This window comes from Ipomoea nil, unplaced genomic scaffold, assembly GCF_001879475.1.
Source record: "Ipomoea nil cultivar Tokyo-kokei standard unplaced genomic scaffold, Asagao_1.1 scaffold1407, whole genome shotgun sequence".
Taxonomy (NCBI): Eukaryota; Viridiplantae; Streptophyta; class Magnoliopsida; order Solanales; family Convolvulaceae; genus Ipomoea; species Ipomoea nil.
Window position 1 is genome coordinate 5,429,031 of NW_017617835.1, and position 20,138 is coordinate 5,449,168.

At 35.0% G+C, this 20,138-nt stretch overlaps 4 protein-coding genes across 4 annotated transcripts; 2 read left to right on the forward strand and 2 right to left on the reverse strand.

Moving 5' to 3' along the window:
* Positions 1-515: 515 nt before the first annotated feature.
* On the reverse strand, positions 516-2,434 carry LOC109186814 (LOB domain-containing protein 15-like). The gene is made up of 3 exons (XM_019336967.1): positions 2,339-2,434; positions 1,792-2,050; positions 516-1,135 (listed from the first exon to the last, which is right to left on the reverse strand). Exons 1-3 carry the CDS (start codon positions 2,350-2,352, stop codon positions 719-721), a joined length of 690 nt encoding a protein of 229 aa, XP_019192512.1. The 5' UTR covers positions 2,353-2,434; the 3' UTR covers positions 516-718.
* A 5,404-nt stretch (positions 2,435-7,838) lies between these two features.
* On the reverse strand, positions 7,839-8,930 carry LOC109186815. Its single transcript, XM_019336969.1, has one exon. It carries the CDS (start codon positions 8,719-8,721, stop codon positions 8,035-8,037), a length of 687 nt encoding a protein of 228 aa, XP_019192514.1. The 5' UTR covers positions 8,722-8,930; the 3' UTR covers positions 7,839-8,034.
* A 4,139-nt stretch (positions 8,931-13,069) lies between these two features.
* LOC109186812 (WEB family protein At3g51720-like) lies at positions 13,070-15,893 on the forward strand. The gene is made up of 2 exons (XM_019336965.1): positions 13,070-13,660; positions 14,660-15,893. The coding sequence occupies exons 1-2, from the start codon at positions 13,472-13,474 to the stop codon at positions 15,722-15,724; spliced, it is 1,254 nt and encodes a 417-aa protein (XP_019192510.1). The 5' UTR covers positions 13,070-13,471; the 3' UTR covers positions 15,725-15,893.
* Positions 15,894-18,301: 2,408 nt separating this feature from the next.
* Positions 18,302-19,796, forward strand: LOC109186269 (gibberellin 20 oxidase 1-D-like). The gene is made up of 3 exons (XM_019336195.1): positions 18,302-18,825; positions 19,047-19,368; positions 19,502-19,796. The coding sequence occupies exons 1-3, from the start codon at positions 18,302-18,304 to the stop codon at positions 19,781-19,783; spliced, it is 1,128 nt and encodes a 375-aa protein (XP_019191740.1). The 3' UTR covers positions 19,784-19,796.
* Positions 19,797-20,138: the final 342 nt, after the last annotated feature.

Genomic DNA, 20,138 nt, shown 5'->3' on the forward strand with positions numbered 1-20,138 from the left:
ATATTATCCAAACATACATACTTACCTTATACATACAAATTATCTAAGATTTATTTTTTTTAAAAAAAAATCAAATAACGACTATGCGGGAAACACAATATAACTAGAACTCAGAACCTCATCTCATCCTCCCTTAAAACCTACTCAAAGGAGAAGGTATGGTATGCATACAGATTCATCTAAGATTTTTTTTTTCTATCTTAATTTTCGGATCAAAAGATTACTTGGACAGAAAACACTCCAAAAATGAACTAGTTACAACGAACAGGAACCACATCTTATTCTTAAGAGAGGGACATGTTAGAATCTCAGTCCGGGTATTGACTCTTTGTGCTTAGTAGATGAGAAAGTATATATGGACAAAATTTTACATTATAACAGAATCAGTAGAAATTAAAAAAAAAAAATAGCATACAAATTAAAAAGTGGAAAGGATCGGAAAGACATAGACTAACCAACAACCCTAGTCAATGTATGTATATGTGAATATATAACAAATGAAACTATAATCCATGTAACTAAATGTCTTCTCATCACATATATATTTATAACAATATTATTAAACATTATTGTGTTACCAATGATCATTATAGTACTGACGATGATACCAGGCATCAATCACGTACGTTTTGTTGTTCCATATATGTAATTAATAAATTAAAAAATCATGATAATTGATAATCAAAACCTATATAAATATAATAATGTATAGTAATAATTAATCAAAATATGATATGTTCTCACTCGAGATGGTGCCAAAATCAGCATTATCAGGGGCGGAGGGCGCCGGGGTGTACAACGAGAAAGATGCCGATCTAGGGAGCAGGACCGGCGGCGGCAGATGCGGCGGCGGCGGAGGTGGTAGAGGTGGCGGCGCCGCCGCAATAGAAACGGCACCGGAAGTAAGGAAGAAGGATACCTGAGGTGACGGAATGATGATATTGGCGGCGGATTCCCCAAACTTATATCTCATTATTTCTGCCCTCACTTCATTAAGCTCCGCTTGTAAAGCTTGTACCTGCTGCTGTAATGCTAAAATGGTTCCCATGCAGCCATAAACAGGATCTCTTAGCCGCAAGTTCGCTTCGTATACTAAGCTGTTCGCCGCATCTGCTCTCAAGCTCTCTGGAACATCCTGGGATAGATAGATAGATTTTCTAGGATGTGTTAGAAGAATACAACTAAAAGATTCCCATGAATAAAAGAAAAAAACAAAAATTATGGTTTTCTGAGTAAAATTTGCGCAATCGCTACTTGAATGTTCGTTTTGGGTGAAATTTGCTTTATAATTCAAGTCGAAAAAGGGTCTGAGGTAAATCAGCCCTAAATTGCCTATAACTTTTCAACTCAAATTAAGATAAATTTGAAACTTTGTGGTTACAAAATTTACAATCTGACCAATTTAACTGGGGTTGTCCTTTAAATGGACGGACTTATCATGAATTCTTGATCTATGATGTTTTATCTTCATTTCCATGTTCATATTGGTACATTTTGAACTACTATACAATTGATAGGACAATTTTAATTTGAAATACCCTTTATAATATAAAGTGAAATTTATAAAATTTGACTTTTTTATGGTGCCTTTAATACAACCGGGTAAAATCATATATAATATTTTCAGTTATATCAAGTATTATATATTAGTATAATACACATAATTGTACATGTACTATGGATACTAATCTTGATAATATAGGGAAATTCTTAAATTTGAGTGGGTATAAGTTGTTTCACACACACACATATATAAGGTTTTGAAGAAATTAGGGTTTTTGTTGTTATTACCATGAGCATCTTGGAAACGTTGCTAGCACCGAAAACCTTGTGAACGGAAGCGAATTTGTGGGGTTCAAGAGGGGAGAAGTAGGGAGAAAAAGGGCATTCTTGAGCACAACGGCGTCGGAGGAGCTTACAGGCGGCGCAAGGTGTAACGGTGTTTAGGGTTCCGGCGGGCCCCAATACATTATGCCTTCTTCCTAATGCCATTTGAGAGAAGTCATCACCTTCGCGCTTTATCTTCTTCCCTATTTCTTCATATCTCTCCCTGCCGCCACCCACCCGCCGCCGCCGCCGCCGCAAATGAAACACAAAAACACAGCTTAGTTAATAAATTATTTTCAAAAATAAAAACAAACAAAATGATCAAACTAACAAAAATGGATTTTTTTTTTTTTTTTGATACATGAGAAAAATAAAAAAACACGAAAAATATTAGAGTAGTAAGAAACAAGATTAAAATATTTGGGTTCTACAAATTAAACTTTATGTTTTTCTTTATTTTAGCTCTCTTTTCTTGTTTTCACGATGGAAGTGGAGAGAGATAGATGATTACCTTTCTCTGGACATTCAGGCATAAATGCTGTCTGATCTTATCTCTGTATGGCCGGCCGGAGCTAGCAGTGGCAGCTAGGTTTAGGAGAGGGAGAAAGCTAAGAGATCGAAAGGTGATTTATTGCAGAAGACAGAAATATATATAAGTTGCTTAGTTAGGGTTGTTGGGGTTATGGTTGGGAGGGAGGATGGGGGGGGGTGGGGGGGGAATATTGATATGGGTAGGGGTAAGCAAAGAGTGCTTAAAAGTTAAGGAATACAAGAAAACGATGGTTTAGAAACTGACAAAATGGAATATAGATATGTGATGATTTCAGATGATTCTGAAAGATGGCTGCAAAACCTAATAGGTGATCAATTGCTTTGCTGTCTCATAAAAACATATTTGCTTCTAATATCATAGTCCGTATTAAGTGAAGCCTGGTTAACCGAACCAGACACATAAAATAGGACGAAGGGAGTATTAAGGGGTGCAGAACAAGTCTATTGATATTAGAAGTGTTCATTGTGACTCGATTCCGGATCATTGTTCTCAAACTTCATCTCAGTGACCAACTGAGCTGCTCATGCGAGCTTTGCTCACTCTTACTTTACTTTTAAGGTGGTCGCCAGTAACGACCTGATCTGCCACGTCCTCTATTAGTTATTAGTGACTTATAATTCTACGGACCATTCAAGTTGACAAAAATCACGATTTTTAATTTGTCCCAAAATTCCGATTTTGGGCCACTCAAAAGTGGACAAAAATAAGGGGATTTTCCACCGTGTTACTTTTAGAGATTTGACAATTAGTATACATTTGGCAGGATATATAGGCATATGCACAAATATGAATATGATTGAGGTATACAGAAAATGATGGAACACCACAATCCACATACACAATAACTTAGACTTGTAGTTTGCATAGGCTCTGCAGCTTAGCTTCTTTAATTTGCTAGTGAAACAAATTTAGGCTTACACACAAGCTTGCTAGGTTGGGGACATTTCACCTCTACCTTCCCAATTTATGTCTACTAATAATGTTGAACCATGAATCTTGCCACTAGTACTTTCTTTAACTGTTTCAACTTTCACTACACTTTCATTATTTAGACACTGATTGATAATGTTACATCAATTTTGGTAACTATTTGATAACAATGTTTCTTCTATATATCACAATTAAGTAGTCAGAGCTGATGAGATAGTGTGGGTCTCTTTTATCTTAATTAAAGGTTTTGATTTTGAGTATTAGAATGCAACTACCTCCTTAAAACTCATGAAGGGGCGTTTCGCCGCCATTTGTGCTCCTACTCAGCACGAACATATATGATTAGTCTTGGATGCTTTGCCACCCTTTGAAGTCTTACTTGAAGTGAACATGATTAGTTTTCGTGTGTAGTTGTTAGTCAATTGACTGAGGAAACCTGATATGTATCGAAAGAAAAAAAAAAAGTTACTTTAGTTATATTTATCAAATTGAGATTCAAATATCATAAAACAAATCCTATATTCCATAACAAAATAATTGTTTAGAAATATAGAATTGGGAATGTATTATAATAATTTACTGTAATATTGATAGAGTGTAATGGATATTGGATAACCTTTATATTGGTCAAAACATTTTTTTTTATCTTGCCAACACATTCTTGATAGAGCTCGCTACACAGAATACAGTCTTTCTTTTTGATATTTTTCTTTCATGTGTGATTTATGAGTTATAACAAAGAAATGACGTTTATTCATTGCACATCCTTCGATAGTTATTGCAGGTTTATTTCCCTTGTCATACAAAAATATATATATATATATATATTTTAGAGTTTATTTGTATATGCAGTGTATGTGCAGAATTGCTGGCTAAGACAGGCCAGGACTGTTAGACAGAGACTGGAAGTTTTGCTTGGGAGTGAACTTTGTTAACTGTTAAATCAAAGTGGGTGATGAAAAGGAGCTAAGGAATTGCTACATACAGATAATATAAAGTGTAATATAATAATGTAATATTATATATATGTATGATAAACTAAAATAACATATTAATTGGGAATTAATGTTGAATTATTATAAGGCATAAATTTGCTTCAACTGTAAGGGAATGGCATTCCCATGGAATATAATAGATTCTTGTTTGACCCGTATTTTAAGGCAAATACCCCTCCCCAATCCCCATTGTTCATTGCCATTTAAAAAAAAAAAAAGTTAAAATAATTTATCCCAATTTTAAGAATCTCCACCTATTTTTACTTGAAATTTTGGTAGACTAGAAAAATTATTGAATGTACATCAACGACTTACAAGTTACCTAAAGTGCTTGCACAAACGTAAACATAACGCAAAGAAAAAAAAATTACACCTCAATAATGACCTATCGAGGGATCCGAGAATTTGCATTATGACGGGTGGTGCGTCGTACACTTAAATATGAAACTAATGAAATTCAGAGAAAATATGTGAAAGTGGTTAACATATACTATGCCAAGAAAACAAGATACGATCGTGACTTAAGATTAAAGGATTCAAAGACTGAAAGAACGGAAAAAATAACTATTCATAATAAAGTATTGGTTTAGATTACTAGATCCTAGATAGACATGTTCTTAGGAAAACATGCATGTTCATGTGTCGACAACTAATTGAATTGATTGACAATACAAATTGACCATTTGCATCTTTGACACATCATTCAATGGCATTTGCTCACTTGCTTTTGACTAACATACAGTGTTAGAGTACCTAGCTAGCTCCGTGAAGATTCATGTGATTTGTTTTGTTCTATGAAATTCTAAGCCTAACTTATATTTATATATTGGGTAAACTTCCCAACTGTGTAATAAATCATAGATCATACTATGAAAATTTTGTCCACTTACTTTTGAACCTTTTTTTTTTATACTCTGAATCTTTTATACTGAGTATATCACTACTGGAAATTATGGAATTTCCGATCACCTGAAATTGATCTTAAATCAAGTCGAAAGCCTTGTTCTGACCACTTTTGGTATTCGGAAAAACCTTTGTTGCTATTTCCGATCACTTTTTAGACTTTTTGATATCAACTTAATTTAAGATCATCATTTTCAGGTGGTCGGAAATTCCATAATTTCCAATAGTGTATATATAGTTATATACACATGCAAGCATGCTTACATACATATATACATACATACTATTTAAATGTGATGTAATGGATGGGCCAGAAGACACTGTTGCATGGAATGTAAATGGCCTAATATATACAAGCTAGGCCCAACCTCAACTTAATGACAAATTACTCTATGGACTAGGGTCCACTTTGCAAGGTGGAGCCGAGTAAAAAAAATATACAATTTACATATTAAATGTTTACAATTTATCTTTTAAAAATTTATAATTTGTGATGAACGTGTATTAATATTGTATTCACAAATTCTTAAAACATAGAAACATAATTTATATTCTAGATGTTCACAATTTCAAAACTAAAAATATAGAATTTAAGAGCATGGTCCACCTTAAAATGTAGACCCTGGTCCATGGTATAACAACGGCAACTAATTGATTATTTCTACCCCATTTAGCACCAATTAATCATCTCGACAAGGTCAATTAATTAATTATTACTCCTTTGTACTATTTTACGAGTCTTGTATATTATTCACTTGTTAGTTTAACTCTTCTCCTTTAAAAAAAAAAAAAAAATCTTATAATTTTTAAATTCGTTTTCCCTTTTGTTTAATAGTATTTTTAAAAAATATATAATTCTAAAGGAAAATAATAAATGGATGGATTCTAAGAGCATCCACAATTGTAGAATATAGTAGTATTTCGGTTAGCGTTGAAAAAAAAAATAGAAGAAGAGAGAATTTAAAATTTGTGATTTTTATAAAGCATACAACCCAAAATATCAATGAATTTTCAAATTATAGTATGATGGAAGAGTATTAATTGAGCCTCACGAGATTTTTTTTTTTTTTTTGTTTAATAAAAATAAAGATATAATTATATGTGTTTGTTGAATGGGCAAATAAATGGGCAATTGGGCATAGTAATATATGGCTTGGTTTCTACACTACAGATACATGCACGAACCTCTACGCTACGGCAATATATAATATATTAAATGTGGATTCATTATGGTACAAACATACATTTGAATCCATATATGTCGAAGGATCCATTCTCATTCTGCAGTGTTACGTTGTTGATTAAGGTTGGCCCCTTGTCACCTACTAATGTTGCTCAATTAACCACATGTAGTATATATGTCCTCTCTTAGGCTTACAAGAGACATAGATGGGGTTATGATGAAGTAATTAATGTTTATCATTACGCTAAAAGTTATAACTAATTTAGTAAATAATTTGTAATTTATATATATATATATATATATATATATATATATATATATATATATTTGTGTAGCTGTTAGCGCCATGTTTCGATGGCAAGACATGGGACTCAACCAACTCTCTAAGTTTCAGTCCAACAGTTGAGGTGAGGCTAGGAGGGAAAAATCTAGCATTATGTCATTTAAATGTGGCCTGGAGGACAAAATCTAAATCAAGCGTTTACCACTACGATGTCAAAGTTATAGCTAGTAAGGAATGTGTAACTTTATTTACATATACGTGTATAATAGTCAGCTCCACGTTTCAATGATTGATGCTAGACTTGGCCCGGCCCACCAAGCCTTTACCAACCGTTGGTTTGAGGTCTGGAAGGCCAAATATTCAAACGTAATGTTTGTTGCTACATAAATATAAGAAAATAAAGTTGCATCTTCATTACTAGCTAACTATAACTTTTATCATGTGCATAGTGGTTGGGCGGATGTTATTCGTAACAAATGCGTAATTATATTTTCTTTTATACTTGCATAGCAGTCAATGTCACATTCCGCTGTCACATTCCGTGGCAAAATGATGGACAGAACTTACAAAGTCTCTGCCCAACAAATTGAATCACTTAAAATTAACATTACAAAATCTGCAGTTTGGACCCATAATATGATTTGACAAATTGAAAACAATACAATGAGTAAATAATTTATTTAAATAATGATCAAATTATTTAATATAATTAATTAAATTGCCAAACATGTTCTTGAATTAAATAAAGGCAGGACTAGATCTCACTAAAGCATAGCCATAGAAGAGCAAGTTGGAAGTCAAAGGAGGACAATTTACCATATTAATCTAACATTTTTTTTTTAATGAAAACGATGAAAATATTATTATATAAATTATTTATTTAAATTAAAATTATTCCATATTATAATTAAATAAACAATTCATGCACCGGTCTCTATAATTTTTTTTTTTTCAAAACAATAAATATATGCATAATACAATTAAATTATAATTTTTTGAATCAAAATGAAAGGTTATAAGGGAACAATCAAACAACACCACTGAACATGCACCCTCCTTCATCAGCAAATTAAAAGACTTTATGGTCTAACTAATCAGCTTAAAACTAAAAATACTTGGAAAATTGTAGTTATAGATGAAGAAAATAATTTTATTACTAGGAAGTTAAACACAAAAACAAAAATATTTGATTATATTTCATTTGGCAAGACAAGATGGATTCATCCCAGAAGTAGAAAAAGACCATAAGGCTTTTGGTGCCTATGATGGATTATTATTCAGAAAATTACAAACCGACAGATTTTAATGAAGTACAAGGCGAACATCATCATATCATGTCCTTACAGAAATTAAGAATGGATTAAAAGACGCTAATATTGTTCAAGCACAGCCATGATGACCGGCGAACATGGAAGCTCTTGGACCCACTCTCACTTGCAGCCGCTGCGCCGCCGTTACCACGGCCGCCGCCAAAGCACAGGGTTGAAGTCGGAGAAGCTTCATCATCTCTGAATAAGTCCTCAAGCCTCAACTGGAAATCCGACTGCGAGCGGTGTCTCCGGCCGGTGAGCGCCGCCGTGGGGGCGGAAGACGGCAGCGAGAACGACGACGAACACGACGACGAAGAAACCGAGGAAGAAACATTACTGAAGAAACTGGTTTTCTTGGAAGAAAGCTTGGAGAAGAAAGACGGCAGTCTCGAGGAGGAGGAGGAGGAGCGGCGGCTGCCGGACTTCAGCTCGGCGGAGGACTGGTACGACGGCGGAGGAGTGAGCGGCGGGAGAGACGCGGCGGAGAGGGGGTGTTTCGGGGTTCCCGGCTGCGATTCCCACCGGAAAGGAATCGAGCCTTTGGAGGAATCGCCATAGTAGAAGAATCTGAAAGACGACTCACCTTTTATGGAAGACGACGATGATTTCTCCTTGGATAAAAGCCTGGAGAAAAACTTGTCATCTTGCTTGATATGCAGGGATTCTTGACGATGATCATGGCTGCCGCCGTTGAGAACTTTCTGGGTATTATGGGCTTTGGATTCTCTGGTTTTCATATTTTTTCTTTCTTCAAGTCAATTATCTCAGCAGATCTGAATGAGGAAGAAGATACAATGAAGAGTAGGAAACATAGTGAGTGATGCCATTCAATAATATACTTGAATAATTATATAGTTATTAATTTAAACAGTTTGGGCTTTGCATACATTAATTACAGACATTATTATAGTATATTGTAGCCATGCAAGAATTGATTTTTATTGTATGGACACCTCTTAAATCATATTTGATTTGACTAGATCTAACTCTATATATTGCTTTGGATCCCATGAGAAGACACCTTAGTAGAAGACACCCTAGTAGAAAACTAAGAACAAATCTCAATCTTACATACTACTGTAATACAATTCCCACCAACGGGGTTCGATCATGTGACCGTCCTTCGAGGAGAGCCATAGAGGTGCCATTTGAGAACAAAATATTTAGCAAAAAGGTTAAATTTTAAATCCAAACCATAAATGTTACGGTTCACCATGTCAAGAGGCCAACGAATCATGTAGCTCATGTGCTTGCACGGACATCAGATTCTTCGTCTGTCCTAGGGTCGTGGATTGATAATCCGCCCTATTATATTTCTACTCGGTTGAGGTATTAATGATCGTTTGGTTTCAAAAAAAAAATAAAAATCCAAACCATAAATGTTAGACCCTAAGCAGTAAAAAGTGAACTAATAAACCAAATAAAATAAAAAATTTAGTCCTAAACTCTAAAATCGAAACCTTTAAGTGCAATATACTTTCGCATTTTTACAAGTTCAATCTTTTAATATTAAATATGCAATATTAATACTAAATGTGCAAATCTTGAAAAAGTCTGAAAATGGCAGATTTTAGTGTTCAAGTTAGCATTGTAAAATTGATCATAATTACAAAAATACCACTACATTTTTAAATAAAAAATTGATTTGATCTATCCGATTTTTTCAAATGTAAGGCTGGAATTATATTGGTTCTTATTTTTTTTTATTAAGGACTTGTTCTCATTTGATCCTATATATATATATATTATTTAGTATGAGGTACACCTATAATAAACCTCAACTCTATAATAATTTTGTTAGTATGTACACATTTAATGGTGTTGTTGGTCTAGATATATTATAAAAATCTCAACATTTCAATTTATTTTATAAGGGGAGTGACTGATTTTATTTATTTATTTATTTTTATTTTTGAGGCCATTGATTAAGGATGTTGACTTGGATGGATATTTAAACAATGAATCTTCTCTTTGATTTATGAGAAAGTCCATACTCCTATTCAAAAGTGGAGTCTGGGTGAAACTCACGTTGTGACGATCCTAGCGACTTAGTTAGCCAACAAATAATTACAAAAGTCTAGACTATCCATAACTGACCGATTTAAATTGAGAATGCTAATAGACAACTTCCACGTATCAAAAATCAAACTTGAAGCCTTTTAAAATATATATATATACAATGAATCCCTCTCTGATCTGATGATGAAATGAATAAAAGCCATGTATAATAAATTTTGTCACAGGCCAAGTGGGGCTGAATAAATTAAATGAAAATTGGGCACTGTAATAGTACGTGTGGTCCATGCCCATTTTGGGCACCTGTATGGCTGTATGTTTCCTTAGTTGGGGAGGCGATGGCTTACTTACATCCATGGCTGCCTGCCCGGCCCGCCCTCTTCTTCCTCCCCCATTAATGTTACAACTGTCGATGGCAACTTTGCATGCATGTCCTATCCCAGAAACGTTTTTGGGATGTTAATTTGAAATTGAATTTTAAATCTTCGCAAATGTAATCTCAAATGAATTTGGATCTCGAACATTATCGAATATGAATTCTTTTATGGTGTTGTTCGACATCAATACTAACAATACTGAACTCACTCACATATATATATTAATAAAAAAAATTAAAGTAAAATATATTATTGCCAAGACCTTGTGGTCTAATGACACCCAAGTTAGGCTTCTAGGTCGTGAGTTTGAGCCTCAGTAGAGGCATTATTGGCTCTTAATACTACATTATAGTAGAGTCAGTAGCATTCAAAAAAAAAAAAATAAAAGAGAAAAATATATTATATATTATTTGTTAATTTTAAAATATTTACACAATGAGGTCGTTGTCTACATTAATTAGAATTGGAATTATAGAGTGATAGCACATAAGAGATGTATAATATATATTGGCATTAGATATTGAAACCCTTTCAATCAATTAAGTTTCAATTATTTTTCACTTGTTGTAATATATATCTCCTTAAATTATTTAGACGCATCAAAATTATCATATCTACTCATCGTTATATCTCATGCTTCCACTACTCTCAAATTTCTTATTTTTAATTTACAATTACTTTCGTCACAATATAGGCTCAATTACACTTAAAAATTATAATTGATATAAAAAACACAACTTTATTTTCTTATACTTACATAACAGTCAGCGACATATTCTGCTGACAGGATGATAGACTCAACTCTATTATAATGGGAAAAATGGTCAAATAGGCCCTCGAACTTTAACTTATAAGTCAATTAGGCCCCTAAATTTTTTAAAGGTGCAATTACACGCATCAACAATTCATTTAGGTGCAATGGAACCCAAAAACAAGTTAATGACCTGTTCAGGCCACCTTCCGGCAAAAAAGTGACCCGGTCGCCGGTCACTTTTTTTTTTTTTTGCTGAAAATTTTGCCGGTCGGTCGTCGGTCACTTTTTTTTTTGTCGGAAGGTGACCTGACCCCTAATGACCTGTGATAGCAGGTCATTAACTTGTTTTTGGGCTTCATTACACCTAAATGAATTGTTGATGAATGTAATTGCACATTTAAAAAGCTTAAGGGTCTAATTGACTTTTAAACTAAAGTTTAAGGGCCTATTTCATCATTTTCCCTATTATAATTAATAGCAAACCTTCCTTACATGAGTCATAGACCTTCCCTACATTAGTGGTCCTCCATAGTCCTTACATTATGCGTGGTCCAGCCTAATTATTTGTACTTCATTCTATTGGTTGAAAATTTTGTCTTTATTTATTTATTTATTGTTTTTTCTTTGTTTGTTTTTGTATATGTATTTTAGAGGGCCCAAAATATCTCAAACAGAAAATATTGGATTAGTGAGCTTCAGGCCCGATCAAGCCCGAATCAGGGGTTTTTTCCTTCTAAATCTCCTAGTGGATATTTGGGCTCATGTATTTGTTTAAACTCTAAGACACTTAAACTCATAAATTATTTCTAATTCGCTATACGGGCTTGGGTTGGGCCGATCGTTTAAAAATATGATGGGCCTGTTTAGTAACATAGTTAGCTTATTAGTCAATTTTGACTTATTTGACCACTATTAGTTGTTTAACTTGATTAAACAATCAATATGAGGGTTTAATTAATTAGTTTTTTGTAACATCTTATTTTTTCGATCAGCTTTTTGAGAAAGTCATTTTGCATGTAATCAGTTCGCACAGTTAATTTACTAAACACTTTTCTACAATAAGTTAATGTTATCAAGAAGTCAAACTCACTAACCCAGCTAACAGCTAATAGTTATTTACCAAAAATCTGATATCCAGTTTCCGAAAAACACACATCCCTCACATTTCTTTAAGAGAGATTTTTTTATTTTTTTATATGATAGCATTACAATACGATGTTGTCGGCTGTCGGGGGCGATAATCACGCAAATGGTTTGGGCAATCAATTGCGTGCATAATCATTCACTTCCTCGAAGCTCCTATCTCCGCCATACGTGCATGTTTTTGTGCTTCAATTCTGCTTTTTTCCCTTGTGCTTTAATTTGCTTTTTCTCTTAATTGTTTTCCTTAGTCAAAAGATCACTAATGGTGTATCCATCTTTACTTATTTGTCTATATGTATATCAACCTTGTTCACATAATGTTCTTTTTCCTTTTGCAAAAGACAAGTTTAACAAATGTTCAAAGTAACATAGACATTATATAATACTAAGTTGTTGTTTACTTTTTGTTTGTCACTCAAACAGTACTTATATGAGATATATAAAATAGGGAGAAGTCGATATGCTTGAATACATTTATCAATTTGTATAAACCATTCATTATTAAAGGGCACTCGATCGACCCACTATTTTTTTCTTGGGAGGCAAAAACATCTTTTTAAAGTGTTTTGTGTGAGTATGGGGGAGGAGGGCTCTGTTAAGCGGGAGGCGCTAGGCACTGATTGACCTCATGCTTGTGGGTCCGATCAGTCACCTAGACCACCGATTATAGTGATACGCTAGGCGGCTGACCAACGTCTAACATTTAGGTACCAATTAATTAGTGTCTATACGGAATTTTTGCAACACTGACTGAGTATCAATGGAGTTGTCCGTGCAGGCCACTCATTCCATCTCTCGAAGCTCTCAAGCATGTACACACGCACAGGAAAGAAGATTGGTTCTTGTATAGATATAATGGAAATTATGTGTACTTACTGCTTTCCACTGTCGCCTGTTACACATCCCAACATCATCATTAACATCGCGTTCTCCTGTCATGGTCAACGAGGAAATTCCACGACAGAATCCAACTAAAAATTCTTGAAAATCAACAAAAAGAAAATGGAAATCAATATGGCCTGCGGCATTGACCCTGCTGGAATTTATTGTTCCGCGCCCACTCCTCCATGAACCTTCACTTTCTGCTCCTTTCTTTCTTTCTGCAGATTTCTGCACTGTACTCCACTGGCTGTAATTAACTGTAATCCGACATTGAATTCGGGGGAAGAATAGTGGTCGGAAGAAGAAGCAGCAGCTATGGCGCAGAAGGAAGAATCCGGCACGGCTGCGGCGGCGGACACTAAGAATGTTGTGAGCCCGAGGGTGGAAATCGATACCTCGCCGCCGTTCGAGTCTGTTAAGGAGGCTGTCGTCCGGTTTGGTGGGAGTGGCCCTTGGATTCCCCACCACTTGCTCCGCCTTGCTCCTCCTCATTATCCTCCCCAAGTAAGTATAACACAACCACCATTCCACTTGATTGTTACTTGTAGTCCCCGGCATATTATTGATCAATTCAAAGAAAATTGATATCTTTAAATTATGATGGGTAATTGTAGAGTGTAAGGTTCGATTCCTACTCATAGGAGGTATAGAATTTAGTCATTGTACACCCTAGTGTACAAATATCGAATCCTCCAAAAAGTCTCTCATTAGAGGATTCTGAATTGTGGCGCAATCCTTTTTTGATTTTTACCCGTTTTCCCAGCATAGCTCATCCCTACCAGTAGGGGTGACAATTTTATGGAATTTTTTGTTGAGGAACGAGGACAAGAGAATGTATGTAATTTCCTGTCATGAACGGGGATGGAGATACCCTTTTCCGTTCCACCCCGTTCCTTAATAATGATTATATGTATGTATATAATTAAGATTTAGGTTTTAGTTTTTAAAATTAAAAGTTACACTAATTTAAGATTTTGACTAAGAGTTGATGAAGATAGATAACCCCCATTCCCGCCTAATTCATTGTGGGGAGAAATGGAGACTATTTTCAATTCCCCGTCAAAGATGGGGACGGGGCGGGGAGTGCCCTGTTGCCATCCCTACTCATCAGTCGTTGGTCTGGCCAATCCAAAGAGTTTTAATAGTAAAATTCAAGGCTCGATTCCTACTAATGGAGAGTATAGAATTGATCCTATTGTGTACACTAATGTACACGCATCTTCCACCGAGCCTCCCAAGCAGAACAGAGTCCCGGGATTGTGGTGTACACTAATGTACAAACATCCTCCACAAAGCTAAGCCTCTCGATCGAGCAAGCTGGTGGGGTCCCGAAATTGGGGTGTACACTAATGTACAAACATCCTACATCATGCGAAGCCTCCTAAGTAGGACGGGCAATTAAGGTTTCACGATTAGGGTGCAATCCTTTTTATTTTTACCCGCCAAATCCTCAATATAATTCATCACAAGGTTTTGCTAAAAAATTATATATATTATTGATAGGAGCAAGATGAAGTGTTGGATCTAAACAAAATGGAGGAGCAAGCAGTGAAGTATGAGAGGGACTTGATGATGAAGGAGCAAGAAGCCCTTAAACTCCTAAGAGAAGTGGAAGCAGCAAAGAGATTTGTTGAAGGACTGAAACTAAACCTAATGGAGGAAGTATCTGCATTTGTATCCACTACTCCTGCAGAAAAAACCCAAATGCACAAACTCTCACTCAATAACAATCCAGTTCATCAGTCTCCTGGGTATGTTCTAATGGAGTTAGACCAAGCAAAACTCGAGCTAAACAAGATGTCCATGGATCTCGCCGTGATCAGAACCTCTGTGGAGTCACTGAACAAGAAGATGCAGAAAGAAAAAGTCCTTCTGGAGACTGAACAGTTCAAGAAAATGGCCGAAGCTTCCAGGCATGAAGTGATGAAGGCAATGTCAGAGATTGAGAGGACAAAAGGCAGCCTCAAGCTTGCAGAAATGAGGCTAATTGCAGCCAAGAAAATGGAGGAAGCTGCCAAAGCTGTGGAAGCCATTGCCTTTGCAGAAAGGAAAGCTCTCTTAAACTGCAAAACCACCACTAATTCTGCAGCAGAAGGGAGGATAATAACCCTCCCTTATGAACAATACTTTGCCCTCACTCAAAAGGCTCAGCAGGCTGATAAGTTCTGCAACACAGACCAGAATATGGACAAGAAACCAGACAGTCCTAGGCTGCAGAATGATACCCTGACAGACAGAACTGATGTTCCTGTCTTCAGATCATCAATCTCAATAGGAGACATCCTTAGCAGAAAGCTGATTCTGCAGGATGATCATATCATGGTGGGGAAGCATGTGGAGAGACACACTACCAAGGGACAACATCAACAACAACAACATGTTTCATTCAGCCAAATGCTACGAGAACAAAGCGGGATCATACTGAATCCAGCAAAGTCGTCGGGGAAGGATAATGGGAGTACTACTGTGCACAAGCAGTTCATTGCACAGAGGAAGAAGTTTGGGTTTATCCAAGTTCCAATTCCTAGGCACAACAAGAAAAAGGCTCAGTCTTTGAACCAGAGATAACATATAGATGTATGTATGTATCAGACACATTATACTGTTCTTTCCCTGTGCTTGTGTGGTTTTTTGTTCACTTTTGGTTTGCTTCTCATATCATTAACGTTAGATTTGGATGTGGTTTGTAGGATTTTGTGTTGTGCTGGTATTGCTCAGAGTTACTTAGCTTTTTTCATATTCTTGTACACTTTTTTTTTTAAGAGTTCAATAGTATTTTTCAACTAGCTAGTGTTTTTCCTAACATTAGTTTTAGGTTTGTTAAGGGATCCGTGAACTCGGCAGCCCACTTGTTGGCTAGGGATGCCGTGCTCAATGCTGGTTGCAGGGAGTGGTTTTCGTCCCCTCCCTCTTTTTTTTATTTCTGATGTAATTCGGCTGAGGCCGGTTGATTTTTAATTTGAATGAAGCTTATTTCCCCAAAAAAAAAAAAAAGTTCTACTGTAATCTCTACTTTTACTCACTTAGTCAAAATTTTGGTGTTGATATTTTCCTTGGACTCACAAGATGAAGATAACTTAACGTAACATATCTTAGCTTGTCACATCAGGAGTAAAAGTGATGTAGTAGAGATTGTGAATTTATGTAGTAGAACTCAAAACCCTTGCATGCGAGAACTATAGGGACATTTAAATTCACTTGGTTGAAAATGGGAGAAAGCGGGATTTTCTTGGCGAATGTAATTTTCTCATCCAACCAAAGCAACGTCCAACTTTCATTGCATTGGGAACCACTTTCCTGTCAGCATGTGCATTATATTAGTTGGAAAATAATATATGTAAAAGCCAATAAAGTTAGGTCGAAACAAAAAAAAAAAAAAAATGTTGGTGTAATTGTTTGTTTAAATTAATGATTTATATTATTTTTTGTGTTAAAATTATTTTTTACTATTTTTTCTACTTTACCCTTCATTATTATTACTTTTTCCTCTAAATATCTCCGCATTCAATTAGTGTAAACTTTAATAACAAAATATTTCATTAGCTATTTATTATTCTTAACTTACTCATTGATTTCTATAAGAAGCAACCTTTAAAACCATCTTTTTAATTCTTTTTTCCCAAACAAGCAATGAAAAATAAAAATAAATTTCTAAATAAACTGCGCTTATTTTCATGTCACACATATATAATATTTATTTATATATTTTGATTCTAGTTCTGATTTCGGTTCAAATTTTCATCTATTACCAAACAAAAAAAATAATCTACTTTTATTAAAAACTATTCCAATTACTAAGAATTTAATTTTAATTATGATACTCCAATTAAACACTACAATATATCTCATTTAATTTTTTCCCTTAATAGTTAATATAAACATTTAAATTTTAAAATCACCAATATTTAGAGAATAGTTTTTGCAATCCATAAATAATTTATTAAAAAAAAATTAACGGTAGAAATGTAGAAAAATACAATGAATTAGGCATTTATTAGGCGTTAAATATTGTATTTGACCCCCTAATTTGGTTTCTTTGTTCCCTACAAAGAAAGTAAATTAGGGGGCCAAATACAGAAATATTTAACGCCTAATTTGCTTTCTTTCTCAACTTGAATGATAGTGCATGCATGCATACCGCAAAAATTTGTATAGTACAACTTTTATAATTTAATGTATCAAAAAATTTAACAGAAATACAGATATAAATGAACGGTACCAATCTTTCTTCACACTTATTATACTTTTAGGTTAGATTTAGATATAATGTATAGCACGATATATAATATAATATAAAGATTAGTTATATGTACGCCCAATATGCGAATAAAATTTATCCAATAAATAATATAAAATTGCACAAATATATGGTCAAAATAAATGTAAAGTTATAGATGGAATTATATGATACAACTTTAATAATAAGAGCTATTATTTTCTTACAAAGACTTTTAAAAATATGTTGAATTTTATCTATAATAATTGAAGTAATATTTTTATGTAGATCAAGGCATTTTGTACTAGGTAAGATTATCTTTATTCATTAAACATTTTTATTTTTTAAAAGTGATCCATAATAGTTATAATAATAATAAGAACTTGTAATGATTTATGTTTAATACCTTATAATTGTATCAATAAGCAAAAATACGTACAACTGAAATATATCATGCATCATTCATCTTAGTTTACCAAATATCCTATATATATATATATATATATATATATATATATATATATATATATATATATATATATATATATATATTAAAAAAAATCCATCTATATTTTTCATATCCTACAAGTTAAAAAAAATAAATATATCATATTTGTTAAAATTTTCAACCAATATTGTTTTTGAGATTCTTTGAATTGTAAATTGTAAATATACTATTATAACTCCAATTATGGATATTATATTTTTCCGTTTGAAGTCATTAGCGTATCAGGAAAAAGATATTACTTTAAATTGATAAGGAAAAAAAAACATTATTACCATACTAATCATTAACGTAAAAGGAAAAAAATATTGGATTAAATTGGTAACCATTCTATAAAAAGGGGTCACCATTTTCTCCTCTCATATCATTCACAAATCATTTTGACATCTCTCTTTCTCTCTTCCCGCTTTCATTTCATACAATAATGGCGACTATGATCACAACACCAACTGTTATCCCTGACGCGGCGGTGGTTTTCGACGCCGCCGTCCTCCGCCACCAGTCCAACATCCCGACGGAATTCGTGTGGCCGGACCACGAGAAGCCGGGCATCTACGCCGCCCGGGAATTCCCGGTCCCGGTCATCGACCTGGCCGCCTTCCGCTCCGGCGATCTCGCCGCCGTCGCGGAAACCTGTAAGCTGGTGGACGAAGCCTGCAGAAAACATGGCTTCTTTCTGGTGGTGAATCACGGCGTCGACTATGACCTCATCTCCGACGCTATCCGTGACATGGACCGCTTCTTTGACTTGCCGCTGTCCACCAAGGAAAAAGCTGCGAGAAAGCTCGGCGAGCATTGCGGCTATGCCAGCAGTTTCACCGGCAGATTCTCCGCCAAGCTGCCGTGGAAGGAAACTCTCTCTTTTAGATATTCCGACGAGAAAGAATGTTCCCACATCGTGGAAGAGTATTTCCAGAAAACATTGGGCCAAGATTTCGCTGATATCGGGTAAGTTCAAAACACATAACACCCGTAAAAATTATGAAATTTCCGACCACTTAAATAGTAAAAAGTGGTCGGAACAAGACTTTCAACTTGATTTAAGATCACTTTCAGGTGGTCGAAAATTTCATAATTTCCAGTAGTGTAAATATATACATGGTTTAATCACGTAATACTATAGTACAATAATATGATGAATATATATATATATATATATATATATACAGGGGGGTTTATCAAAAGTACAGCAATGAGATGAGCAAACTGGCTCTGGAGATCATGGAATTGCTGGCGATTGGTTTAGGCGTAAACCAAAAGCATTTCAGTGAATTCTTCCAAGAAAACGACTCAGTAATGCGACTGAACTACTATCCGCCATGCCAGACACCAGAGCTCACCTTGGGGACCGGACCTCATTGTGATCCAACATCCTTAACAATCCTCCATCAAGACAACGTGAGTGGGCTTCAAGTGTTTGTGGACAACGAGTGGCGTGCAGTTAACCCCAGCTTAAACGCTTTTGTCGTTAACATAGGCGACACTTTCATGGTACGCACTACTACGGATTCTATTACAATGGAGTATCTGTTAACTACTTAGATACAAAGAATGAGACTCGAACCCGATACGCACTACTATATTTATTCCGTCAATTTTTTATATCCAACTAATTAACTGTCAGGCGCTTTCGAATGGGATATACAAGAGTTGTATGCATAGGGCGGTGGTGAACAATATGATTCCCAGGAAGTCCATAGCTTTCTTCCTTTGCCCTCACAAGGATAAGGTGGTGGCGCCGCCGCCGGAGCTGGTGGGCTCCACTCAACCTAGGCTATATCCAGACTTCAAATGGCCGACCCTCCTTGAGTTCACTCAGTTGCATTACAGGTCTGACACCGACACTCTGCTCAACTTCTCTGGATGGCTCCAACAGAACCAAACCCCCCATGCAACCCAGGCCTAAGCAGCAGCAGGAACCACAGACTTGTTTTATCATACAATATATTGTGTGATATTTTGTTTTGTTGTTAAGAAAAATTCGCATTTACTATGTTGAGTATAGACATGTGATTGTGTTATCATCGTATTTGTTTTATTGTCAAGAACAATTCGTAGTTATTATATTTGAGTATAAGCATCATGTGATTGTATTATCATCATATATATACAATATGTTGTGTGCTAGTTTATAAATATTTTTACTCTCCGCCCCCCTCCCTATTAGGTGAAAACAATTCATTCAAATCAAATATCTAGTGGATAACATATACAATTCTTAATATTAAAGTAAACAAATTATGTAATTCCAATCATACAAC

Bases quoted from the DNA above. Each gene is read 5' to 3' on its own strand.
- LOC109186269 (XM_019336195.1), top strand. From the start codon at position 18,302: ATGGCGACTATGATCACAACACCAACTGTTATCCCTGACGCGGCGGTG. The intron at 18,826-19,046 runs GTAAGTTCAAAA...ATATATATACAG, and splicing joins CAAGATTTCGCTGATATCGG to GGGGGTTTATCAAAAGTACA. The intron at 19,369-19,501 runs GTACGCACTACT...ATTAACTGTCAG, and splicing joins ACATAGGCGACACTTTCATG to GCGCTTTCGAATGGGATATA.
- LOC109186814 (XM_019336967.1), bottom strand. The intron at 1,136-1,791 runs GTAATAACAACA...TATCTATCCCAG, and splicing joins ACGTTTCCAAGATGCTCATG to GATGTTCCAGAGAGCTTGAG.
- LOC109186812 (XM_019336965.1), top strand. From the start codon at position 13,472: ATGGCGCAGAAGGAAGAATCCGGCACGGCTGCGGCGGCGGACACTAAG. The intron at 13,661-14,659 runs GTAAGTATAACA...TATTATTGATAG, and splicing joins CTCCTCATTATCCTCCCCAA to GAGCAAGATGAAGTGTTGGA.
- LOC109186815 (XM_019336969.1), bottom strand. From the start codon at position 8,721: ATGAAAACCAGAGAATCCAAAGCCCATAATACCCAGAAAGTTCTCAAC.